The sequence below is a fragment of the Setaria viridis genome, chromosome 9 (genome assembly GCF_005286985.2).
Source record: "Setaria viridis chromosome 9, Setaria_viridis_v4.0, whole genome shotgun sequence".
NCBI lineage: Eukaryota > Viridiplantae > Streptophyta > Magnoliopsida > Poales > Poaceae > Setaria > Setaria viridis.
The window spans coordinates 20,253,837-20,281,233 of NC_048271.2; the positions used below are offsets into that span (position 1 = coordinate 20,253,837).

The 27,397-nt window shown below is 40.4% G+C and overlaps 2 protein-coding genes across 5 annotated transcripts; one reads left to right on the forward strand and one right to left on the reverse strand.

Moving 5' to 3' along the window:
* Positions 1–373: 373 nt before the first annotated feature.
* LOC117836161 (acylamino-acid-releasing enzyme 1) lies at positions 374–7,553 on the reverse strand. The gene is made up of 18 exons (XM_034715539.2): positions 7,388–7,553; positions 6,578–6,768; positions 6,194–6,503; positions 5,849–6,070; positions 5,550–5,774; positions 5,282–5,356; positions 4,695–4,833; positions 4,234–4,385; positions 4,069–4,151; positions 3,854–3,969; positions 3,676–3,754; positions 2,808–2,976; positions 2,589–2,649; positions 2,363–2,485; positions 1,275–1,472; positions 1,061–1,129; positions 704–780; positions 374–595 (listed from the first exon to the last, which is right to left on the reverse strand). Exons 1-18 carry the CDS (start codon positions 7,525–7,527, stop codon positions 529–531), a joined length of 2,496 nt encoding a protein of 831 aa, XP_034571430.1. The 5' UTR covers positions 7,528–7,553; the 3' UTR covers positions 374–528.
* A 4,533-nt stretch (positions 7,554–12,086) lies between these two features.
* LOC117838415 (glutathione reductase, chloroplastic) lies at positions 12,087–25,657 on the forward strand. Of its 4 annotated transcripts, none has more exons than XM_034718439.2 (14): positions 12,087–12,301; positions 16,762–16,833; positions 19,626–20,432; positions 21,477–22,003; positions 22,706–22,931; positions 23,040–23,318; positions 23,436–23,612; positions 23,717–23,770; positions 23,888–24,036; positions 24,166–24,229; positions 24,318–24,488; positions 24,573–24,710; positions 24,848–24,907; positions 25,192–25,657. In XM_034718439.2, exons 4-13 carry the CDS (start codon positions 21,618–21,620, stop codon positions 24,881–24,883), a joined length of 1,680 nt encoding a protein of 559 aa, XP_034574330.1. In that variant the 5' UTR covers positions 12,087–12,301; positions 16,762–16,833; positions 19,626–20,432; positions 21,477–21,617; the 3' UTR covers positions 24,884–24,907; positions 25,192–25,657. The 4 variants fall into 4 exon arrangements, with proteins under 4 accessions (XP_034574330.1, XP_034574329.1, XP_034574328.1 ...); XM_034718438.2 differs by lacking the exon at positions 12,087–12,301 and adding an exon at positions 12,358–12,740; XM_034718437.2 differs by lacking the exon at positions 12,087–12,301 and adding an exon at positions 12,770–16,612 and having other exon boundaries at positions 25,184–25,657.
* Positions 25,658–27,397: the final 1,740 nt, after the last annotated feature.

Consider the following 27,397-nt stretch of genomic DNA (forward strand, 5'->3'; position numbering starts at 1 on the left):
TACTTTAGCTAGTAGTATATCGTGTCAAACTTGAACATGTCATGTTGATAGAAACTGAAGCTTCGATGATTAACAAGGTTTGGAATACTGATTTTTTAGATAATGATGTAAGGAATAGTGATGTGACTTTGATTGCGATCTTAATTATAAATTTATATATTGACAAGTAGATTCGACAGGTGATTACACCATTTTCCCGTTAGCCTTTAGTATGAACAGTAAGTACAGTGAGCTGGGTCATGTAATTATTTTCTCATTACAATTCAAAACCAACAGCCTTTTCACATTAACACATAGCATCATTTGTAAAATAGCTATTAGAAGCTTATTATCTAAATTAGCTATTAGAAGTTTGGTATTCCAGAATCCACACTAGAACAGACACGATCTTCTATGTCTTAAAGAATTATTCCATCTTGGTAACATCAGATTGGGCAAGTGAACCATGATGTCAGCTGCTCTGACCCAATTACAAGCATTTAGTGACAATGAAAATACATCAAAAATATAATAAGAGAGCACTAATGTTTATTTGCTCAAGTGCTTCTTGAACCAAACCCCTATGTTGAGGAAGCTTTCGAAATCAGACTGAGGCCTGCACCATGGAGGGAGTGGTTTAGTCAGACCTCAGATGTTGTAACTTGTAAGACATCTGTGTGGCAATCATGGAATAAAAATTCATCAAAACTAAAAAGTAACTAACTTGTCAATTCCGTGGATATCTTCTGGGAAGACAATAGTTTTGGATTCGATTCCCCTCTCCTTCAAAGCCCTTGCATACTGCAAAAATTGCAACAAGAGACAAGCACAAAACAAATCATATACAGGAAAAATAATATGAAGCCGAATAGAAACATCTTATACAGCCAAACAACACGTGAGAAAAAAATTTCCCCATTGTCAAACAGTAATTGGAAACCCTGTAACCTAAACCAATTTTTTATTCCTCTGCATGTTAAAAAAAGTAAAAGAAATCCCACAAATAAATATTTCAATAAGCTGGAAATACGAAAGAGACTTCCTTTCACCCTTACATAAGTACAGAAGCACAAGGGGATACCTGCAGGCCATTAGAAACAGGAACCCTGAGATCTTGCGCTCCAAGGAGAAAGAGTGTAGGTGTTTTGACCTGCAAATTGATAAACTTGTTAAGCAAATGACTACTCGTAGCATCCACAGAGTATCTTCCATTTGCATGTGGGAACTCTACTCTTCCCTCAAGCATAGATATAAGAAAATGTTCTTGTATGAAAACGCAGAATCCACACAAGTACCTTTGAAATATGTGATATTGGTGACTTCTGGTGGAATTGACAAAGATCATCTACTGAAGGAGACTCTGAGAAGTACTTTTTCCCTTCTTTTCCATAAATCTCGACAAAGCACCAATCAGGGATGTCAGTGGTACCCACCATCAATTGTAAGTTACAGACTGGGTTTCGAGCAGCTGCTGCAACAAATGTATCTGGAGCCTGCAGTCAATCAAATTTATACAGGTCAACAATGTGTTATATCCCAGAAACTTGATAAATAAATCATTTCATGTGATTTACATGTCTATGCCCAGTTCTTCAGATCCTTGAATATGAACAGAATAATAGAAAATTCTAAGCCATCCTTGGAGGTAGTACTAATTTCTATCTTTTTGGCAGGGAAATAATACGCAAACATCAAGATTCAACTCCTAAAGCTTTAGTAGCAAGATAGCCATTTATGGATATTGTCAGGCAAGCTTTATAATCATGAGATATAAAAGCATATCAAGCTCTAGTTTTCTGAATACCGGCATACATCAGGGCAGTGGCGGAGGTTCGACACAATTCGAGGGGCCCCAAGTTTAGAGACAAGCCCAAAACTCACTCAATTCAGTGTTTTTGTTACCATGTAAGAAGTGAAGTTCAGTGTTTACTTAAGAGAATTTCCAACAGCTGGGGGTTTGCCATGGCCACCTTTGGCCACAACATACTGCATCAGAGTATTTCTCTGGGAAATATGCGCGAACTTACCATTTAACAGTCAGGTATCATTTCCGTAAAGTAACTTCACCTGATATCATATTAATTTGTTTATTATAAATTCAATTACAGAAGTCACTGGCAGAGGCAGAGTTGCATTAATTTAGTTAAATGATCATTATTCATGAAGCCCGGCTTCGTCACCATGGATACTTCTTTACAATGCAGTCTTGCTTGCAAAATTATAAGTTTGTAATACATTTCTCAAAACTAGGTGTTACATTTAAGTTACTGATGTTCAGTCCAAACGCTAATAATCATCTTGATGGTAAATATAAATATGAACTCTAAACACAATAGTAACTGCGCAATTGAAGAATACAAAAGAACAAGGGCAATCCAAGAACCTGGCCGATCAAATGAGTGGTCAAGAAACCTCCATGTGAACCTCCAACTACGGCAACTTTAGATGGATCTATTAGTCCTCTCCTTATAACAAGGTCCAAAGCCGTCAATACATCATTGACATCCTGCTTGTAAGTTTGCACAGAAGGGTACATGATTCATGATAAATTTTGGCATTTTTCAAGAATAATCTTTAAACACGGAAAAAAAAAAGCAATGACATTGCACCTGAGAACCGATATTTCCAGGAAGGGATTGCAGTGCTTCTTCCCCAAAGCCTAATGAACCCCTAAGCAACCAAAAAGTGCATCCCATGGAAATATTAAGAAATAAACCAAGAAAAGGGATAATGATCGAATTATTCATCAACTAAAAACGACAAATTTTCTTTTCAAAAAAAATATTCATCATCTAGAACAGACAAAGTACTAGCCAAGATAAATTCACCTGTAGTTCACAACAAGAAGATTATATCCCTGCGAAAAAAGAAAAGCCAAGGATTTGGAATAACTTGATGGGTAAACTGAGTGTGGTCCACCATGAAGAACAACAATTGTTGGATTACTTGCAGAATCCTTATGCGACACAAAAATAGCCTCAAAAGGCAGCTTAGCCCCTGAATAGATACAAAAACATATGGAGAGAAACAGAAACCGTATTAGTTAAAATTCTGCAGAAATTCTTCAAATAAATTGGTGAAGAAGTAAGAATTTCAATAACAGTGGTAGAGTTCTTATAAAATATTTCAAAAATAGTCAGCATGACTAAATAGGGTAGGATGGTGCACTATCGTAAGCTATAAAGCTATATAAACTCATTTTGGACATGCCTGCCTGCCTTGATTAATACAAAAGATACATTCTATGACAATTATACTGCCATTCACTGATTTTTATGAGTGCCTTTTTTACTTGGTGCGGTATCTAAAATTGAACTTTGACAGTTAATTTACTTTTACAATGTATGTTTTGTCAATGACTACGAAATCATAACCATGTAAAAATACTTTCATACAGAATGCAATAGCACCACTTTAGTGTAACTAAACATACACATTGTTGACTAAAATGTAGGTCAAATATTATAAATTTTGAATCTAGATGTTTGGGTGCCTTACAAAAATCCTCAGAGCGAGTGCCAGCTTACTAGAGTGAATGTACTGATTTCGAGAAAATTAACAGAGCCTAGTGATGAACGCAGAAATAGTTCATAAAGGAAGAAACTTACAACTTCAGAAAGAAAAATCTAATTAGAAAACCGATTCTGCTAATATTAATCTGTGAGAGGAATAAGTATGCTCGAGTAGTTCTCATACCATCTGCAAGTTTGTCGGAAAGGTTGCTAATCGGGACTTTGAGTATGCTGAACTTATGTTCTGATAATATGGAGCTTATCTGCCAAACATACATAACAATTTAGTAACTACTCACTCTACACCATAAAACCTTTTTTTCTGAATAACAATTAACGTTCAGTGCTTTTTTTAGCAAAACCTCATCTGACAGCTTTGGCAGAGGAGTTGAAACTTCTTGCCACTCCCAATGGCTTTCAATCTGAGAAACCTTAATTCCATAGTATATTTGAGGGAGTGTAATAAGGCTGCTGGAAACTGGAAAGATTAAAAAAAAAGCAGACAAACAAGGAAAGTTACCTAAAAAATGAGAGAACTATGTAATTATTCAGTAATCATATACTAGTACGGGGTTACCTGCAAGAATGTCATTCTTGTCAAGTGCAAGAACATTCCATGAACAATCTGAATCCTGAGGACTAACTATTAAAACTTCACAGCTGCCAAAAAAATTTACAGTTAAATAATGATTGACATTATGTATATCAGTCTACAAGAGGCCAAACAGATGTTTGCAATCACCTCACAACATTTATGGAAAGTACTACTTCCTTACTGCCCCAAACAGAAGATAGAATCATAGTCCGTCCATCAGTTAGCCATGGATCCCTAAGCAAGCCAAAGCAGTACAGCCCAGGGAAACAGTTCTCTTTGGGGCACATCACAATGGGCACCTACATAATACAAATGTAAAGCATATGGTATCAGAAAATTTATGCATCATTTATCCAAGAAAGTGCCCATAAAAAGAAACAAATCATCTTTTAGTTATATTTCAAGGAATATTGAATTCAGACACTTCAATGAGCCCAATACAGGCTTTCATCCAGAATTGCTTACTCAAAAGTGAGATGACATATCAGGGTAAAATGTGTACCATGAAACTGGTAAAATGTGCACCATATTAATAAACAGCATAAGATACTTTCCAAACCATGGACTAGTACATGAAAGTCATAGTTAAAAAAAAAAGGATCCCATACCACGTCAGCAACACCAAGGCTCCCATCCAGTTTCCCATCTGTAGGCCACTCAATTCTATGCATTGAATTTGTGGCATTGTGTGCTCCACTATCTACAGCACTCTTCGCTGAGATGAACACAAGATACTTCCCATCCGGACTATCAAATAAAAACTTCCATTATTTTGCATTGCAATGTAGTGTTAATGGGCATGCATAAAAAACTAAATATAATCAGAGACACAGTTTCTTTTGGTATAAGTGTACAATAAACTTAGTCATGAAGAAAGATGCGAGATTCACTACTGCTTCCACCTTCCAGACTCTTGAAAATGAGGGAAACAACAAGCCTCATTAAACCAAACAGGTAGGTTCTGACAGTTTCAGTTAAAGATTATTTTTTTCGAACACAGAAAACTACACCAGACAATATGGAAAGTCAACAAGTCTGTAACATAGAGGGGAAGAAATAGCTTTATCATTCCAATCAGTAACCTTTGCAGATGATGGTGCAGACAAACATAATGCAAAATGATAACAAATATTAGCAAAATAGTGTAGATGTCGCTCCCGATATATCTACTTGAGATGAAATGAAGTATTCCTACCTGAACCGTGGGAAAAAGGCACTGTTCAGGTCTGCTGTTAATTTGATCATAGTTGTAGTTTCACCCTTATCGCCCCTATGCCAATAAAAGAAATATGACATCAGAAAATAAAGCATATGCCTAATGAGACATGCTGTGTACCATATGTTCAGCATTTATCACTTTATAATTTGGATTAATGAAGAAAAATGTGTGCTGCAATTGTCCACTTTTATTGAGAAATACATTTCGATAATTATCTCGACATCAAGGGCACCGATATTCTTACTCGGTTGATGGTTTCTCAGCTTCTTCCCTGAAAGGATGAGGAGCAGCATACAGAGCACAAGGTCTGTTGTAGCAGTATTTAATACCAAGCTTTCTTGGAGTATGTTGGAAACCATTGTCAGATGACCATGCAACAAAAACCAAGCCATATGAAGGTGATGGTGCCCAAATCACTTGACCAACACTTAATGATCTAGGTATTCCCTTCACAGGTCGAACTTCACCACTGCAAGAGGCATGCTATTCATCATAAAAACACGATATTTGTAAACTATCTCTTCAGGGTGGCCATGGACATACCTGGATATGTTGACAACAAACAGTGCAGGTATCCTTTTCTTCGAATAGGTTTCTCCCCAGGTTTCCTCCCAATCCCCTTGTCCCTTCCAGCTCTTGCAGTCCTTTTCAGATGAGCCTTCCTTCTTGAATCCGTAATCATTGAACACTGGCTTTGGTTGAGGAGGTTCCTCGGCAACATAGGCTACAAAAGTCTCTTCCTGGTTCCAAGATATCCCTTCAAACCTGCATCAAAGCAGCATTTAGCACAAGCCAAAGCTGCAATGGTGAAGCAAAGAAATGCATACCTCCCTCCCTCTCTTTTTCTGGAAAAAAAGAAAATAAAATAAAAAGGATTGGGCGATTTACCATTCATCAGTATAGAGTGATCCATGAACAGATTTTGCAATATGTATCTCATTCTTTAATTGGCATGACCCCCAAATCTCTAATTTTGTAGGGGAATCATCCTCAGAATTGCGTACTAGAAGAAGTTTTTCTCCAGATGGCGATGGAATTACTGCTGACACTCCACTTATTTCAGTTGGGAAGGGAGACCAGTGGAAATCGACGGACTTTGAGGCACTCTTTGAAATGTGAGAATTCAAAAGGAATTTTCTCCTCTTATTTCCCAAAAGATCTGATTGGCCAATGGAAACCACTGCTCTGGATGTGTTTTCTGCAGACCCCACAAACAAACAATAAGACACCTCAATTTCAGAAAACAAATAGGGTAGCAACAGCAGTGCATACCATCCTTGGAATTGAAGATCCAAGCCTTGCCACAACTGGGGATCTTAACAAATTCTTGCAGCAACTTTGACTGGGAGGCATACTCATCGACCATGGTTGCATCCATCCCCAAAGGCAATCCTTTGTCAGCTTCTGCTTCTGAGGCTTGTGTGGTAGCCATTGCTATTGAGCGCAGTGAGACCTTGTCAATTCTGTGTAGTCAAAGAGATTAGATCTGCATCAGCCACATGACCAAACTGAAAAGGGTAATCCAGATAAGGCAAGTAGGCCTGCAAGTACAAAATTCTTCCGTGATTGCTCAACTACTGTATATATTATCAGACAGGACTTGTTCCTGTCGAGTAGGTGTCATTGTCTTGGCACGACCAACACTTAGAGCAATCATGCACAAGATTCCTTATGCATGCTCTATCCACTATACAGGAACCGCTAGCTGAAGCAAGCGGGAAACTGAATAGTAAAAGCATCCACCAATTCCTTAAATACTTAAACTTGATACACATTTATCTAGTTTAAAATTATCCTGATCACTACCGTCAGCAGAAATCAAACCAAAACCGCACGACAATTCCTTCACACTGCCCGCTGCCATCGCAATTTGTATACAAGTGTAAAACCATGCGTGCTAAAATAACCAATAATGTTTTTTTAAGAACAAAATGGGTGATATCACAGTCGCGAACTCGGGTTGCATCCAGACCAATAGTAACATACATCAATCTGAGAACGCAACTAATCTAATTTAACCCAACTCTAAGAATATGCAGAGAGGGGGGAGAGAAGCGGATTTTTTTTCCCCATAGAGCTGACCTGCGCCGCAGCAGTGGTCCGCGGGGCGGAGCACAAGCGCGGGAATGAGAGGCCGAGACGAGGAGTAAATTCGCAGCCGCAATGGAGGAGCGGCAGTGGAATTTGGCGCAGGTGATGAAGGCCGTAGTCAAAACCACCATCGGTTGGATGGGGGATCTTTTCTTTTTGCATATCCTTTACTACATTAATTACTATGGACCCTCTGATTTTATCACGAATTTCATTTCAGCCCTCCAGAAGCCACGTGCCAACGCCGGCCCAACGCACCGGGCCGGGAGCCCGGGATCGATTACAGATACGTGTAGGGTGTTGATCGATGATGACCTTTGCACAATGAGATCATGAGAATTTGACCAGATCAAGGCGGTTACAGGAATCACGCAGCTCATAGGATGAGAAGTTGCTGATCATTGAATTGTACAATCTGGTTCGTCAATTGCAATGGTCTAACGGACTAAAACGAGAAGTTGCTTGTTTTGTTTTCAACTTGTGATTGAAAAGCTAAGATTTATATGATTCTAAAGCTGAAACAAATTCAGCCTTAGAAAAGGGATGTGATGATTACGCCGACGGGAAGTGGTATTCATCATCCTTGTCATGTTGAAATTCACAAAAGCCATGATCAGTTGAATTGAAACACATAGCTGCGTGCCATTTTTGCATATTTTTTCCAATATCTAAAAAAATCTAGTGTAATATTATCATAGTAACAAAATGATAGTTATACCGACAAAAAAACAAAATGATGGTTATAACAAAATGCTTCCAACCAAGAACTCAGTAACATTTTTTCATCACAAAACATATCTTTAGATATTCTTTTTCATTTCAATGTTCCCTTAAAATTGGGGGCAAAGTGAACGTGAGACTCTCCAGTCTCCTCCGAATCACGTAGGACCTAGTGCATTGGCACATTGGTTCAATTTTATTAGTTTAAAGTACACATTTTTTTTTTGCGAAATCCGGACGCAAATGTTGCTCATATGCACGTACATACACCACACACCTATGAGCATCTCTAGAAGATTGGATCGACAAATATCGAGATTGACAAAATCGCCACAGTATTCGACTCCACCATCAAAAGAATAGCTTCGTTTACTTCCGGAATGAATTAAAAAGAGTAAAATACACCAGCGGTCCCTGAACTTGTGGTGGCATCCGGATCCCTAAACTCTCAAAATGCATTTTCAGATCCCCAAACTTGTCCTCAGGTTTCATTCGAATCCCTAAACTCTCAAAAATATATTCTCAAATCTTAAAACTTGTCACATGTCGCTGATGGTAATGCTTCCTCCTCGCTCGTTGCCTTCACAATCACCTTATGTTAGTAATCACGCATGTGTTCCTTGGCGCTTGATTCGGGGATTTTAAAATAAACTTTCAGAGTTGAAGGACTCGGATGATACCTTGAGACAAGTTGAGGGACCTGAAAATGTGTTTTGAGAGTTTAGGGACCCGGATGGCATCTAAGATAAGTTCATAGACCTAAAAATGCATTTTGAGAGTTCAGAAATCTAAATGACAACCCGTGACAAGTTCAGGAACCGCCTATATATTTTACTCAATTAAAAAAGTACGAGCACACAAGACTTACAATTGGAACACAAGACTTACAATTGGATGGATAGGTTCCACCGCAATAAATCTAACCAACTAACCAATACTCTGTTCATATCAATACCCGTGTTTTACCACCATCTGCACCATGCTTGTCCTAAAACGTGCACAAAGCTTGTCTACCATTAGCGAGTCAAGATGTGCAACCCAATCAAGTTTTTTGTTGTATTAGATGCATGACTCCTGGTGCAACCACTCAAATAAAAAGATTGGGACCGTTCGGCGATGATGGTACTCCTCCCTTAGGTGAAGCTCTCCCAACTTCGCTTCGGCCGGGCGGCAAAATTCAGGGCCCTTTTAAAAAACTCTAAAATGGCTCTTATTAGCTTAGAAATATGAAGCAATAAAAATGTTTAATCTATAATGTATTACAATAAATTTATCCGTAGGTTCTTTTTGAGATTGAGTTAATTTCTCTATTCTTTATTGTTTTAAGTTTTTGTCAGAAAAACATGATTTCGATTTTGAAACACTATATCTAGACCATTTCATACACATGTATAAGAAAAGATGAAGAGAACAAAATTAACAATTAAACCGTTAAAAGATGCATATCAAGTAACGAAAAAAGCTAGAGCTAGTAATATAATAGGTTAATTATTCATATGCAAAGGGCATAGTAAGATTGAAGAATAAAAATTACCTTGAGTTCTTGACCTATGAGTTTTGATGTGCAACGGCGACCTGTGGAGGACTCCTGGCCCTCCACAGCCCGTCCAGAGTTCCAGACTCTAGCAGTCCAGCGTTGCCTCTTGATCTGCACCGTCCACCGTCCACGCGACCAAGGTTAGAGTAACCAGAGCCGGAGAAGAACTCGTTCTGAGCCTACTATGCCGGAGCAGCGCTCCGTTGCCGCCAAGTTGCCCTAGCTGGATGTCGATCAAGACTTGTGAGACAAAAATGAGAGAAAATTCCTTATTTGACATCGGAATTTACGTTGCTTCCTTATTTGCCATTAAAAAAGTTGCCTTCCTATTTGCCATTGACTCAAAATTGTATTCCCTATATGCCATCAACAGTGTTAAGGTGGACATGAAAAGATGATTTTACCCTCATGGCATAGGGACACATCATTGTAAAATTTGTATCAACTCAATGTTTGTGTTGATTCCATGCATATGCAGCCTGTCAAATTTTACAACAATATATCCCTATATTACAAGGGTAAAATCATCTTTTCGTGTCAACTTAACTCTGTTGATGGTAAATAGGGAATGCAATTTTTAGTCGATGACAAATAAGGGAGGCAAACTTTTTCAATGGCAAAGAAGGAAGACATAAATTCGATGGCAAATAAGAAATCTTGTCAAAAATTGAGCCAGCGCGCCGCGTGAGAAAACGATTTGCGCTTCATTCTTAAGCATGCTAGAGTGCGCAATACCTAGTTTGGCTAGCGATTGTTTTGCTTGATAGGCTGCAAAGAGGGGAAAAAAGAGACCCCTAGAAAATGGGGGCCTGTACCATTGCACGGCCTGCGCTCCCCCGGTCCGGCCCTGCCTAAAGACGCCTTTACGACAACCTTGCGTGATGAGTAGAATGTTTCTATAGCATCAATCAGGACTTCGTGTAAGCAAAATGATGATACAACAATAGAGTTAAGAATGATTGAGAAAGAAAATAATTTCTAATCAAGAAATCAGCTCGTGCCCGAAATATAATCAAGCTAGGAAGAAGGGAGAGGGAAGGAGAGAGAAATGCGGTGATTGGATGGAAATTTGTTTTGAAAAAACTGTCCACTAGTACTACCTCATGTTGAAATATTTTTTACTATGATGAAAACACTTTTCGTCACGACGTGTGACCTTCGTATTATCCAAAAATTATGTAAATACCATTTTTCATTTTTATGATAAAGATATTTTAAATATAACTTATCTTTTTGTGTATTTGAACTAAAATATTGAATATGTCAAATGTTATGACAAAAAGTCCAATGGAGTAATATAAAATATATAGGTAACATTTATATTATATGCGTGACAACTATCCAAAAATTATTTGGATTGAGACTAGTCCCACACCTCATTGTAAGACTAATCCCAACATGGTATATCGAAGGCTGTTGCATCATAGAAATGTATTAAACTGATGTATAAAGATAGGACCTCTTAGTATAGTAGTATCACAATGTTGTGATATACAATTAATTGTTGTTATATTGTGTGTATAAAAATGGATCACCACATTTGATTTTATGTCAAAATGTTAGATTTCATGCTAGAGCTTTGCCTCCATACAAATACCGCTCTTATTTTCTCTCCAATTTAATTTCTTTTTGCGTCATTGAAAAATCCTACCAAATGTAAATGTACACGAGCCATGAGCCTTTTTATCCCACGGCTCCTCCACCCCAAAATTCTTAAGGGTGTGATTGGATGCCTGCAGCTCCTAGCCGGGCCCGTTCCTAAGAACCAGGTTCTCGGTGGCTAGGCTGAGGGCATGCAAGAGCTTTTTGTTTGATTGTATGAATTCACGTGTGCAGGTTATAAAGAGCAAGTGATTGGTTGTTTGAATGTCTGCATCTCCCACCTCTATAACAGCAGGCTACGTGCTCCTGCGCGTATCGCGTGAGCCAGGCTCTGGAGAAACATCCAATCTCTCCGCACGGCGGGAGCGTGGCTAGAAGGCTGCTTTTGCACCTTGGAAACTGGCCCACCCCTGACGCAGGCATCCAAACTTGCAGATCTTACATCCTAGGTCTGGTTTGGTTTCTTTGCTTATTTTTAGCACCCGTGTTTAGATACTAATTAGAAGTATTAAACGTAGACTATTTACAAAACCAATTACATAAGTGGAGGCTAAACGGCGAGACGAATCTATTAAGCCTAATTAGTCCATGATTTGACAATGTGTTGCTACAGTAAATATTTGCTATTGATGAATTAATTAGACTTAATTAGGATTAATAGATTCGTCTCGCCGTTTAACCTCCACTTATGTAATGAGTTTTGTAAATAGTCTACGTTTAATACTCCTAATTAGTATCTAAACATTCAATGTGACACGGACTAAAAATAAGCAAAATTAACCGAACGGCCCTAGAAGCCTGAATGGAGGGCTGCAGTCATCAATCACGCCCCAAATCGACGGGCTGAGCTGAGCGCCGCGCCAAGATGCTCCTCGAGCTCCGCTCGAATCCCCCAAAGGCCCAAACATCCTGAACCCCAGCTTTCTACTTCACCGGCGGCGGCTGCTCTCGTCGCCGCGGCCGCCCATTTCCTCCTCGCCGTCGCCATGCGGCGTCCGGCCCGGCGCTTTGAGGCCCCACCGGTCGCGGTTCGAGTGACCAGTGAGGTGAGGCGTCCGCTGTCCCGGCCGAATATGGGTGGGTGGGGGGCTAAAACCGTAATTTCCCCCGGCTTTTCGCGCGGGAAACCCGGAAGGTAGCGCCGCGCCGCTCTCTGCTCTCTCCCTCGCAGTGCTGCTACTGCACATCAGCACAGAGCTGTGTTCCCGCCTTCCCGGCGGAGCGGAGTGGGGGGTTAGGGTTTCGCCGCCCCGTGTCCGCCTCCCCCCATTTCCTCTTCCTCGGCGTCCGGCCCGGCGCCCTGAGGCCCCACCGGCCGGTCGATCCGGGCCCCCTGGGGCGTTCCGCCCGCGGTCGGGGTCGGTGCGGAGGTTCCGTTCCGGCGCTGGTTTTTTCTAATGCGGCTGTTTGGCGCGTCCGCGGGCAGCTAGGGGGTGGTAGGCTGTGGTGCTGTTGGGGCGGCGATGTCATCAGATCGCAGATTTGGTGAGTGAGATCCTGCTGGGCAGCGCTTGCATGTGCTGTGATACTGGGGGAAATGCTGCATTGCCTGCTTCCGAGATTGAGTGCTCTGGTGCGTGTCCAAGTTTGGTTCGTTCGGGCATGTTGTTTATGTTGAGGACGATGGGGAGGCATTCGGTTATGGGCAGATTCGAGCTGTAAATCATGCTCACTGCTTATTTCACTAGAAACAAATGGCATGAAAGCTGCAGTTATCACACATTTGGTATATTTGTCAACAGCAAATTGATTTTGAGCTATGGTCTGTTAATCTACTGACCATGCAGCTCTGTGGGTTGCTAGTGCTAGGGATGTTAGCTCTCGGTTTAGTACATTGTTGTGGAGAATTTTATCTAGCTGTTTGAGTTGGTGCCAGTCTGCGATCGAGAGTTTGCGCCAGTCTGGAATTGCAAAATAGGAAGTGTGATGGTGACAACTTATTTACCGAAGCATATTTTAGGGAGTACATAGGATAGTAGGACACTATTGAATGTAACTGTGCGGAGTATTCCTTGTACTGAGCTTTGGCAGTGTACATTGTGTTTGTATTTCTCAGATATCGCACTAGCCAAATATGGATACAATCCTCAGTTTTGTTTATTCCCTGTCAGTGCAGCATTATAAATGTTTATTGAAATTCTGGAATGCCCGTGAATGATCCTCATATTTGTTTATAGAAGTGTTGCTTGTCAAAAGGACATAAGAATTCTAGGTTATTTGTCACTTGGCTCAAGGGATTAGGTAAATGAATCACTAAATCAGTGTTAGTTGTGATATTGGGGTCGATGAAAGATTGGGCAAATTTAAATAGACTGTACCTAAGTTTAGCAAGGTCCATATTCTCATGTCATGGTCTTAGTCATCTTAGTGGTGCCATTTGGTTGCGGTGTAGCAGAGCCAAGCTGTAGATAATGCCAACTGTTATTATGCTTCAAAGAAATGGCATCTCCTGTAATGCTTTGGTTGCGGTTTGTAGCAGAGCCAAGCTGTAAATAATGCGAATTGTTATTATGCCTCAAAGAATAGATTTTTTATGCTTATCAGCAGTGAATAGATTTTGAGTGATGGCTAATGTTTCTATTGATTAGCAGCTCCATGGGCTGCTAGTGCTGAGCAGGTCATTCTCGGTTTAGTACTTTGGTGCGGGGAATGTCGTCTCTGAGTTCAGGTTTGTGCTAGACTAGAATGGCAAAAATAGGTAAGCGTGGCAGGTTGGAATTACCAGACTACTTTAGGATCAAAATCAGACAATCAGTAAATGGCGACAACTTATTCACTTAAGCTATTAATTGTAACTATGGGAAGAACTAGGGCACTATTGAGCGTAAATGTGTGGAGACGTGGAGTATTCCTTATAAGTGCACAGTGTGTTTGTGGGATATTGCACTACTCAACTACTGAAGTCATAGATGAAGTACTGAATTTTTCATTGTGCAAGCATGCCATTAGGAATAAATTGATCAGGATTCTAGATTCTTCGATGATCCTCAAATTTGTTTATATGTTGCTCTGTCCAAATGCACATTAAAATTGTCGTTCATTTGCCATCCGACTTTGGGGATTAGGTAAATGAATCAGTGTTAGTTGTGTTGTTGGGGTCCATGAAAGATTGGACAAAATTAAATAGATTGGACCTATGCATATTCTCCTATGGTGGTCATAATCATCTTAGTAGGAACCTGGAATTGTGCAACACGTGGATGGGATGCTTACGCATTATTGTCTTTTCCTGGTGGGAAGGGAGGGCTTATGATGTACTGGCATTGATTGGTTTCAATTTGTTTCATTTTTGCTAACCTGATTCTAGATATGCTGGGCTATGCTATTCTTTTAATCTTTTTTAATAGTGCTTTGCCATTTACTTAGTCTGAACTCTGAAGTAAGAATTATTGTGCACGTTATGGTGTCCAGGCAGCATAAGTAAAAGAAATTCCTTAGTTTGATCACAGGATGCTTATGGAGTCAGTGCATTTATGGTCCATGAACTTCATATTTGTGTTTCCTTTCTCTAGACTGCATAACGGCATAAGTTTGTGCACTCGTTGTGGACAATTTCTTTGATCTGTGTTCAATTGCATACCTTTGATTGATGCTATTTTTATTGTGTTAGAATATTAATGTATGATGGCATGGTCATGAACCTTGTAATACCATACAAATGTTCAGAAGTTTCAGTAATTCATCCATTGGTGTTAGCCAGTGTATTTTAGAAAGATGCATGCAAGACAGCTGTGATAAGTTGTAGCTTATGCCATGGTATCAAATCATTACTCTTTTTGTTCATTTCAGCTATTTTACTTGAGCTGTTATAGTACTATATGCTAACAGCTGAAAATATACTCCAAATTTCAAATTATGCAAGTTACCCTCAGATATAATTTTTCATTGTACAAGCATGCCATTAGGAATAAATTGATCAGGATTCTAGATTCTTCGATGATCCTCAAATTTGTTTATATGTATCTCTGTCCAAATGCACATTAAAATTGTCGTTCATTTGCCATCCGACTTTGGGGATTAGGTAAATGAATCAGTGTTAGTTGTGTTGTTGGGGTCCATGAAAGATTGGACAAAATTAAATAGATTGGACCTATGCATATTCTCCTATGGTGGTCATAATCATCTTAGTTAGGAACCTGGAATTGTGCAACACGTGGATGGGATGCTTACGCATTATTGTCTTTTCCTGGTGGGAAGGGAGGGTTTATGATGTACTGGCGTTGATTGGTTTCAATTTGTTTCATTTTTTGCTAACCTGATTCTAGATATGCTGCGCTATGCTATTCTTTTAATCTTTTTTAATAGTGCTTTGCCATTTACTTAGTCTGAACTCTGAAGTAAGAATTATTGTGCACGTTATGGCGTCCAGGCAGCATAAGTAAAAGAAATTCCTTAGTTTGATCACAGGATGCTTATGGAGTCAGTGCATTTATGGTCCATGAACTTCATATTTGTGTTTCCTTTCTCTAGACTGCATAACGGCATAAGTTTGTGCACTCGTTGTGGACAATTTCTTTGATCTGTGTTCAATTGCATACCTTTGATTGATGCTATTTTTATTGTGTTAGAATATTAATGTATGATGGCATGGTCATGAACCTTGTAATACCATACAAATGTTCAGAAGTTTCCAGTAATTCATCCATTGGTGTTAGCCAGTGTATTTTAGAAAGATGCATGCAAGACAGCTGTGATAAGTTGTAGCTTATGCCATGGTATCAAATCATTACTCTTTTTGTTCATTTCAGCTATTTTGCTTGAGCTGTTATAGTCCTATTTGCTAACAGCTGAAAATATACTCCAAATTTCAAATTATGCCAGTTACCCTCAGATATAATCAAATAATACCTACCAGCTCAACAACTTTCACCTGCTTTGCACTGACTTGCGTGTGTTCCAATCTTACTGGAATTTTCCATCGTCATATTTCTTGCTGGTGTCTTTATTACTGACGAATTGCGTCTATCTCCATCTATTTGTATGCTTTCTTAAACTATAGTGTTTGACTGTTAAGCTCTGTTATGTCCATTTCTTTGCATAGGTCCACATTAAATGCAGATGTGTAAACCAACTCCACTAATAATGTCAGCGTCGTCATCGTTTCATGTCGGTGTCGTCATCGTTTCATATCATTGGGGCTCTATAAGCTACTACTGGATCCTGAAGTCTGCTTGTTTCCTATATAAGAGTTGGTTTGAGATCCTTGAGAGTTGAGAGGCTTGACCTCTCGTAGGCCATGCAAGAGCCCAAATAATAATACTATAGTTTGTTACCTTGTGTAATATCTCTTACATCAATTGTGGTTGGTTGATTGCATTTAGTTATCCTGAACATTTTGGTCCTGAATATCATCATTAGTGAGTTCATTCGTTTGTTCTTTTCATGTAACATCTCTCATTATAAGATTGCTTCCAGAAACAAGATACATCATTTTCACATGGCTCACTTGGAGTTCAGTTCTCTGCATCTTATTGAAACCTGAACATTGTCATTTGAACATTTGCAGGGCCTAATGGCTGCACTGTGTATACCAAATCTGTCCCAATGCAAAGATCTCACTACTATTGGAACAGTCAAGGTATTTATAGAACCACCATCTTGAAATTTAATTTAGTAAGTCATAGGATGCAGTACCTTTTTAGACTCATTTCGGAGTATTTCGAGTAAGCGTCACTAGTCCCTTTTTTTCCGGCTTTTTGAGCTTGCTGTGTTTAATTATCACAACTTGGGCAAGGGTGTTTCATCTCTGGTATGGTGTTGGATGTTTCCACAACAATATGCTATGAATCTAGAAAGCATTTTTGGTAGCTCACTGCTATTTACTATGGACTAGGAAGAGCTCTGAGATTTGGTTTTCTTTTATTTGGACCATGCAATGATATTGCTAATCTCAGTGTGCCTTTATTTCTAGCTGGATAGTTGAAACAAAGTTGTCCCTCGGAATCACTGAAAGCAGTTCACTGGACAAAAGCTACTTTCAGAGTTTCAGTTTTGTCCAACTGTTTGTTAGTTTCTCTAAACAAGTAAACACTTTGACTCTATTCCTCTTAGAGGTTTTAAGCCAGTAACAACCATCACTGGTTAACCTAATACCATTATCTGATAGAAAATTTAACATCTAAAGTTGAATAAGGTTCCAATTTATGTTGCTGAGGGATTATGATGCCTAGTTCAAACCTCAGTTATTCCCACCATGGTAGCAACTTATGCAGCTAGTCCCATCATGTTGGTTGGGTCAACTTTGCTCCAAAGCAAGGACTTGATTGACCATTTGATCTTATGGTTCTTTTCCCCTCAAATATTGCAATCAGACATCCAAATCATTCTGAAACTTGTAGAATTTCAGGCATTGCAGACTTATATGCTTCTTAAAGTGATGTATCAAATCAAAATACTTACCCTTCAGTTCTGTCAGTCCTCATGAACTAATTGAGTGCCCGTCTTGATATTTGGATATATTTTATACAACAAAAAACATCTTGTCTTATGATCTATCTGTTTCACCCAACATCTTGAAAGAGAAGGCGGTAAATCTTTTCCAATAGTACTTATTAAGAATTTCTATCTAGATGTTTCAGACTTTATACGAACCTGTATGTTTGACTGCAATGCTGTTGGAAGTTAATAAATCGCATCAAGCAACTAACCTAACAAGGTACAAGTTTAGGGTACTTCTTTGCCTACCATGAACAGTAGTGTGCTTACTACCTGCAAATTTCGAAGGCTGTCTCATGGTACACCTTGTAATCTTAGTAAATGATCTAATTGTATAAGATGGCGATGCCTCATTCCAAGTACATCTTTCCTGCATTGTCAAACACCAAGACATTTTGCTCATCTAGTTCACGGTGAATAATTCAATGAACAAAAGATCTTCACCGTAATCGTCATTTTTCTATAGATTTGTGCGATCAAAATCTTACCTTTTTAAGCTTCTCTGCATTTCTCACTTTTGCCAAGGTAATAGTAAAATATTGAACCAGTCAGAACCGAATCTAGATTACCCTTAAGCTAGTGCACATATGTGTAGTCATTTGTGTAAAGAATTGTAAATAACCTAAGTAAATGTAGAAATTGAATGACATTTGAAGTTCTTATTCTCAGCTCTTTTTCCTTCTTCATTTTTGAAAAAATAATAGTCTGCTGGCCTCTGTTAGTTTGCCTTGTGTGTCATTGCCTGAATTTAACCCCCAAACTCCAGTACCTATAAAGAATGCAGGCAGCTAAAACTGATTTGGGATTAACATGTTCCATGATATAACATTTTACATTTCCCTTAAAGTCAGATCTCCCAATGAGGATCTTGTGATAATATCACAAATGCTAATGTGATGACTTTTCGTGATTTAGTATTGTGATTGGTTTCTTTGGGGGTTGTAGCTTAATTATGCTATTGAGTGATGCATAATCATGTATATACCCCTAATTATGTATTCCTGAGGTATCATCATACGCGCATCATATCATGTTTGGCATGTAATGAAGTGGTGTTTTTGCATGCTGCCTATTGAACATCCACTCTATTGGCTATATTTACGGTTAGAAAATAAATAAAAATAGCCAGAGAAGATGCATTGATGTAACCAAGTGATGCCTGGTGCATATGCATATTGTTCATACTACAAAATGAATATACCATGCAGGAGGTACATGAAGAATGTTAAATGCATGTAATGTGCTAACCTGGTTGACTTGGTCTTTTGTATAATACAACATGAGGTACTACATGGATTCCCCATTGAGCTTGCTGTGGTGAGAGATGGAGCAAGGCTGTAGCTCTTCCTAACTTGGGCTGAGGCTCATGACATTATATAGACATTGTAGAGCGTTCGACAGTAGCCAGAAAGTCTCTTGTACAAGTATACTGGCTGGCACTCCACATATTTTAAGTCCTTTTAGTGTCTCGGTCTATCTGCACAGTGATACAATAGATTTTCTTTCTAGGCTGTCTTGTTTCAGTCCAACCTAATATGGAGCCTTTTTTGACTGTTACCTCCTTTCTGCCAGCAGAAGTCTGCAGATCTCTGCACTAGTTTGTTTATCCTTGCATCAGAATCAATGATACTGTGGTCCTGACTTGTTTATTCAAATTTATCTTGGATATGTTTATATAATCTTGAAGTTGCTGCCTATAGATAGATAGTTTTTTTGTTTATCTTTGCATCTGAATCAATGGCTACTTCCTCGTTTATCCGAATCGATCGTAGATGATACCAAACCACTGGCTTTTCTTCAAGAAACGAATGTTTGTTCCCTTTGTTCAGCGTACAGAGCCTCAGTTATGAGCATTTCAGTATGATAAATGGTTTCTATGGTAGTAGCATTTCTTGCTATCACTGTGCAGAGATCTCATGTTGCTGTGTTTGGCAGGGGAAGACATTGCCATCGGTGAATGGAACCAGGTATGCCGATGACAGAAGGCATGGTGAGCAGCAGACTAAAGAAGACCTTGCAGCAAATGGCATGGATCATGCTCTACCCTGCCACTGCTGCTTGCTCCCATACCTAGGCACCACTAGGATCGGCCTCTTTCCGGCAGCCTCCCCAACCCATCCCCACCGTGGGGACCCTTCCAAGTAAGCTGCGGGTCGTAACCTGCACGTGCCCATCGACTGCTCCTGCAAATCGTTCACCTGCCAATTGCGGATGGACTCATCGGTCCCTCTTCTTGGAAGAGCACCGGTGATACATAGCTAAGTAGCTATTCTGCGCTCCTTTTTACTTGCTTTCTCTTTTGTTAATGGGGATGATTGTGTAATGGTCTGGTTGCAAGGTTGTGCTATAGAAAAAGTTGAACTGTATCCAAAGTGCCAACTGCTGTTGCTGATCTGATCCCCATGTGCCTCGTGCCGCCTGTTAATTTTTTCGTGATGTGTACTGGTGTGCTTGACATCTGGGGCAGAGGGGCAGTAGCTTCTTTCGGTGGTCTGGGACCTATTTATAAACTGCAAGTACCTGATAAAGCGGCTTACCCTTGTTCTGGCTTTCTGCATGGTTTGCACAACTATGTAGGTAGGATTAAAATATTGTGTTCCAGCCTATGATTCTCTTGCTCCTGACGTTGCTGCATGGAGCAGTTACAGCCTTCGGAGCTAAGCATCAGTGGATCACGACTTGAACCTTTGCCGTGGATGGCAGCTTCCTGTGCCCCTCTTCTCCGTGTCCTGCACTGCAAAGGTTTGTTGCCAATATCTGATTAGCTGCTAGCCTGTGTAGCTGTGTTGATTTTGTGGTTGGTGTGAGGGAGCAGAGAATAATCTGTGCCCTGCCTGGTGGTTTCTGCATGGCTGCTCCATGCTGTTGCCTAATGTGCTAGTAGTGCCTGTGCGTGTTGACATGTCTGGCTGCAGACATGATCATAGGTCGACATTGTGTGTTTAGAGTGGTGATCCAAGTACCCAACATTATTAACTTCTGAGATGGAAACTCATGTCTACGTTCCATACTACAGTATTAAAAATATTATTTAAACATTGATACATTAGATTAGTATAGCAGCATATAATGTAGTTGATCCATAGACAATAGAAGAAAAAAAAAAGGTTTACCAACGGAGTTCAAAGAAGAACAAGTCCCACGAGATGGCCAGGTAGGGTAAAGATAATCCCCTTAAATTTGCTTTACTGGCTTCCTGCACGTATTATCAAACTGGAGTTCTTCAGCTTGCGCTGGGAAGGTACCGTCATCAAGAAAATTTGGCCTAGGTTTACTTCGGTTCCTGTATGGCAAGGAGGACTATAAGCATGACTACAAAGGTGCTTAATAAGTTTCATAACAGCCAGTCAGACAGCATGACAATGTTTCTCATTGTTTACTTGGGTACAAGATTTTTTGAAAAGAGTGATCTGAGGCATCAATCTTTCAAAGAATAACTAACAGCCAGGGGTGCATTGCTTTTCCCACGGAACGCAGTTACGCAAATATGAGCTCGGCGCATGTGCTGAGTTCGATTTCCGTTCCGACAGGCGACAGCCACGGTTCACTAGTCAATTTATGCAGCCGTCACGGTTCGATCCCGGTTGGGACTTGTCGTCGATTGCTCGTCGCACGTGTGGGCCGGAATGCTATTTCGAGCTCGGCCTTTCCGGCCCATCTGTCACCCTTCCGCTGGCTTACTGCTTGGGCTGCATGGCTGTTTGCCTACCTTGGACTTGGATACGCTTTCAAGAATATAACTACGTGTCCCAGCTGAGAAAGCATAATTTAATCCTAATACACCAGGGCCCAGCCACTGGATGCCACCTCACGCCTCACCGAAGCAAGGCATCGAAGCAGCAAAGGGCGGGGCGCGGCCGAAGGGAGCATTTCGGTTTGATTTCGCCTGCCCACGCCGCCGGGAAGGGAAGGACGGACACCTCAACCATGGCGGCGGCGACCCTCCCACCCGCCTCCTCCGCCGCCGCGGCGGCGGCGGTCCGTAGCCTAGCTCGCGCCGTCTCCCCGCGCCAACCCCTCCTCCTCGACGCCTCCCGCCGCCACGCGCTCCCCCTCGCCGCCGCCACGTCCCCGGGCGCCCACCTCCGCCGCGCGCTCTCCGTCTCGGCCTCCGCGGCCGCTGGAGGGGGCAACGGCGCCGCTTCCGGCGCGGCAGAGAGGGAGTACGACTACGACCTCTTCACCATCGGCGCGGGGAGCGGGGGCATGCGGGCGTCGCGCGTCGCCTCGGCCCTCTACGGCGCCCGCGCCGCCGTGTGTGAGATGCCGTTCGCCACCGTCGCGTCCAACACCCTCGGTGGAGTCGGTGGCACGTAAGCCGACGCCCCTCTCCCGCTCTGTAATCAGTGTTACTCGTTTGTTCTCCCTGCGAGATGTTTGGTATGTGACTGTTGCGCTTGTGCCCAATATAATCAGCTCCATGAATGGGTTAATTTGCGATCCGTATTTTAAGATCAGTGGAGATGATGGCGTAACGCAATTCGAGCACAATGTTGTTCCTTGTATTTTTCTGCGCATCCTGATCAATGATAAGTATGATCACTGTGAATATGATACCTGTTTAGTACCTTCAGTAGCTAGAGCGCATGTCTGCAGAAGCTATTAACATCATTATATCGTTTTATTTAGATATATTAAGCTGTATGCTATGAAGCAAAGTGGAGAATGTGTATCTGCTGGAGTCAAATTTTGGAGTAAATCAGTTCTCAATGGCAAGTGCATCAGTTACAGAGAATGCAATTTATCAGTTGCCATTTTATTAGATGTGGTGGAGTATTGATTACTGGTATAGAGTACTGAGTTAGCTAGAATGACATGGTGACTGCTATTAGTGCCCTATTAATTGAATTGTTATTGAGTATCTGTATCTGTTCCTCCATGAAAGTAGGCCCCAAGTATCTGTTTCTACAAGAAGTCTTCATAACTTTGTTTTAATTGATTGGTCTTTCCTCGAACTCTTTACTCATTTTGGTGTGAAACCTTTCATGTAAGATGCTCATTTATCTGTATTTCAGATGTGTGCTTCGTGGCTGTGTTCCGAAGAAACTGTTGGTGTATGCATCCAAGTATTCTCATGAGTTTGAAGAGAGCCGTGGCTTTGGGTGGATGTATGAGACTGATCCAAAGCATGACTGGAGAACTCTGATAACCAACAAGAATTTGGAGTTGCAACGACTTGTCGGACTTCAGACAAATACATTGAAAAAATCGGGTGTTACTATAATTGAAGGCCGTGGAAAGGTTGGGTAATGTTTTTAATCATATTAAGTTTGTGTGCATAACTTCTGTTGAAAGGATTCATTCAGGATTGGTGCGGCAATTGATGCAGAATCTGTTTAAATTATGCAGATTGTTGACCCACATACTGTCAGTGTGGATGGCAAGCTTTACACTGCCAAAAACATACTTTTAGCTGTTGGTGGCCGACCGTCCAAGCCAAACATACCAGGAATAGAGCATGCCATTGATTCTGATGCAGCATTGGATTTGCCTTCCAGACCTGAGAAGATTGCAATAGTGGGAGGTGGATATATTGCTTTGGAGTTTGCTGGTATTTTCAATGGCTTGAAGAGTGATGTTCATGTTTTTATCCGGCAAAAGAAAGTACTGAGAGGCTTTGATGAGGAGGTGAGAAAGTATCCATAAGATGAAATACTTGTATATCAAAATTGAAGTTCTATTTAAGTGGGATATCTGAAAAGCTCTATTCACTGACTTATATCCTAACTGCCTGTGGATGTTTAGATCAGGGATTTTGTTGCCGAACAGATGTCTTTGAGGGGTGTCAAATTTCATATAGAACAAACTCCTCAAGCAGTAATTAAATCAGATGACGGTTTGCTGACTCTGAAGACAAACAAAGAAACTATCAGTGGGTTCTCACATGTTATGTTTGCAACAGGTCGAAAGGCAAACACAAAGGTTCATATAATTTTGCCACGGGATTTCCACTTCCCTTAATCGTTTATTGCCATACATTTAGTCTCTCAATGCATGTGTCTTGATACCCAACTGTATGTTTGTAGAATTTGGGACTGGAAGATGTTGGGGTCAAAATGGACAAGCATGGTGCTATTCTGGTATGTATGTAATGTAATGAGAGCAAGTTTGTACATTCTCCATGGACTTGAACTTTCCTTACTGTTGATCATCATTAAATGACATTTGGAATTCGTGGAATAAATCTATAATTCTAGGTTGACGAGTATTCTCGCAGCTCAGTTGATTCAATCTGGGCTGTGGGGGATGTCACTAATAGGCTAAACCTGACGCCAGTTGCATTAATGGAAGCTGGGGCAATAGCCAGGACCATTTTTGGAAATGAACCTACCAAACCAGACTACAGGTACATTTGTATACAAGATACTTCATTTTAGTTCTTCATGAAACCCCACATACCAAAACCTTTTGCAAACAACTTTCGGCTATATATTTAGCAACAAATTTCTACTTTGCGCATTATGCGTTTTGACAGGGCTGTGCCATCTGCTGTGTTTTCTCAACCGCCAATTGGACAAGTTGGCCTTACTGAAGAGAAAGTAATAGAATTCACACTTGTATACTTTGAATCCCACAGTAGTTTTTGGCAGTTTATGATTAACTTTGAGTAAAACCATATGCTTTCAGGCTATTGAAAAGTATGGAGATGTTGATGTCTACACATCAAATTTCAAACCTCTCAGGGCCACTCTTTCTGGTCTACCTGATCGCGTGTATATGAAGGTTATTGTATGTGCTAAAACAAACAAAGTCCTTGGAGTGCACATGTGTGGTGAAGATGCACCTGAGATTATCCAGGTTTGTGTGTGATTTTCTTTTGTAATTCACATCTTCATATTCATTCTTTAGTTAATCCATTGTGGATGTACATTATTTATACAGGGTGTTGCAATTGCTGTTAAGGCTGGGTTGACGAAGCAAAATTTTGATGCCACTGTTGGTGTTCATCCAACAACTGCTGAAGAAATTGTCACAATGAGGAGCCCGACTAGGAAGGTCCGGAGAGATACTGCAGCTGAGGTATGTTGATTCCACTTACACGTTATATCTATCCTTGCATTGTTGGAAATATCCCTAGAGCTTAGGTTCTCTAGAATTGTTTGTTGCTTATAGTATTATCTGTATCTGCTGCTTACCTTTTCATTTAACAACTTCAGGCGAAGATTACAGATGAGGCTGTAAGTCAGAAGTAGATAGCACTCAATTTGCATAATGAGGTAAGCATTTGGAACACAGTTTTTTAAAATAACATATGGCACAGTTTTCTTTCTTTTAAAGGGGAGGGTAATAAACTGCTGTTCATTGTAATCCTCTACCTCCCCAACATCCTTCCAAAATGTATGAGAACTTTGCTCTTGTAGTTTTCTGTCCCATTGAAGTTTTATAAAGTAATGTGATTTGTTTTAACCTTTTTAATATGTTTTTTCTCAACTTGCAATTGAATCAATGTGGGTGTTTCCTTTCTACATTATTTCTTACTCTGACGCAATCAGCCTTGCAGGCATTTTCAGAGGTGGCGCCTCCAAACCTCCTAGTCAATATCTAACCGGGGGAACAATGGCCGATGACTGTATAGCAGGATTAGTCTTTTGGAAGAATCCACAATTGCAGCTAATGAAGAGCGAAGATGTATTGTGACAACGATCAACTATCTCATATTGCATTTACTTTTCGCAAGACGTTGAAATGCCTACTGGAGAAGTAGAGATGTTGGTACTCCCTTTTTTTTTTTTTGGCTCCCAGACATGTTGGGTCTTCCTGAATATGTTTTGGTCGTGCCTTTCCTTACCTTGTGTATATGTTTTCCGGAGGTTAACTTGCCACGAGCCAGTGTATAAACAAATGCCATGCTTGCGCGGTTGCGCCTGTCGTTGCAAGCAAGTAGCTTTGACACCCAACTCTGCTTGTAACCTTCAGATTGGCGTCGACCGAACTCAATGGGACCGTGTGCCGTGCTGTTGCCTTTACCTGCTTCTGCGGATCTCTGCTATTTATTTTCCAAGGTTACCCTAAGGATCCAGAGTCCTGCCGTGATCTTGATAGCCTGAGTCCAAATTTCCTCTGCAGCTCAAGGCTGAGTTAGGTAAGCCTGCTTAGTCCATGGCTTGTTTAGGTTTCAAGCCTGCTTAGCTCAAGGCAGGGGTTTGATAATTAGAGGTGGGAGTTGTCCGAGAGAATTTGCGTAGAGTTAAACTTAGTCCTAGTTCTTTTTTTTTTCTGTTTCATGATGGAAGTTAAAAAGATTGCATTTAGAGAGGATTGGTATCGATCTTTTGTTTGGTTGGTGGGTTTAGGATTCAGAAATTGTATCATAGGTCATAGGTTGCGCCAAATATCCAAGTTGTACGATTTTTTCCCATAATAAAACAGAGCTCCCACCCAATTACCACCCCTTCCTTTATGAAGTGATCGGCGAGAGCTGAACCTATGAACTCTCATTCCTTGCCTCTTTGAAACTCCTGACCAAACAAACAAAAGATTTCTAAACTCCTATATGCAAACTACCATTTCCTTCACCTATCACCCCTAACCAAACACACCTTATTGTTTTAGTTAGGGATTTTGAAAAGCATTACAATTCTAAACTGTGAAAGTTGGGTTGTGACATTCTGGATGGTAGATTGTGGATGCTAAGGAAAAAAGATTTCGTTTGTTCCGCTTCAGCTTGCAAAACTATTTTTTTAATAATTTCTAGTTAAAATAAACAAGGCTTTAACAGCTGGTGAGGTGGTGCATCAAGGAAGGTGCACACGATAGGGTTGTGGCAGCCATCACAAGTGTTAAGGAACAAGACGAGTACAATAAAAGCATATTTATTATATACTTCGAGCATTTCCCCATGTTTTAGAATTTTTTTATGTGACAGTCTTGCAAAAAGATGATGCTAGCGACAGGAGGCCGGGAAGAGGATGACATTGGCGTGACAATTTTGGTTAACAAACTATGCCATGTCAAATAGTAGACGCACCCTAGAATGCCCTTAGGCTTGTTCTTACAGAAAATTACAATAATTATTTTTTTGAAAAAAGAAAATTTCAATAATATTTGCCAGCCTCTTCTTTTGGGATATAAATTGTACATATGGATGTGAGACATAATTCACTAAAAACCATGAGGATCTTAACTGGCCTTCAACAATCTTCTTTGTTTACGTTCGTCTCCTGAGCGAACATCCCAGCAATGAACTCCTCTAGGAACGCTATGCACTTTGTTGTAACCAGCTACCAGCACAAACATAGCCTTTGAAAAAAAAGAAAGAAACGGAAGGTCCATATTCATGGATATGGTACTAAAAAAAGAGTCGTAGAATCTACTTTTGCAGCCTGTCGTTTTAGTTTGCTTTTCATCCATCAACTCTGCGACCATTCACTGATCTGTAGCCACAAAATGTCAAAATCGTTCACTTTTGAACTCTTCGTCAATGCCAACAGAGAAAGCTCACTCACGAGACGAGAGCAAAAGATTGAAAAATGAATGCTTCTGATAGTTACAGCCTGAATAATTTTGGAGCTAAGGGTTGCAAAACGAAGATAGGAAAGTGGTTCTTTTTTTTTTTAGAGAATCATCAAAGTGGTTGTTTTCAGATGGCTGAAAAAGGCCGAAACAAGCTCGATCGAGCTGGTGCTGTACTTTTAAATAACTTGCACTGCTCTTTTAAACTGATCTTTACTGCGAAGTGCTCGGATCAACAGCAACCGCATATCGTC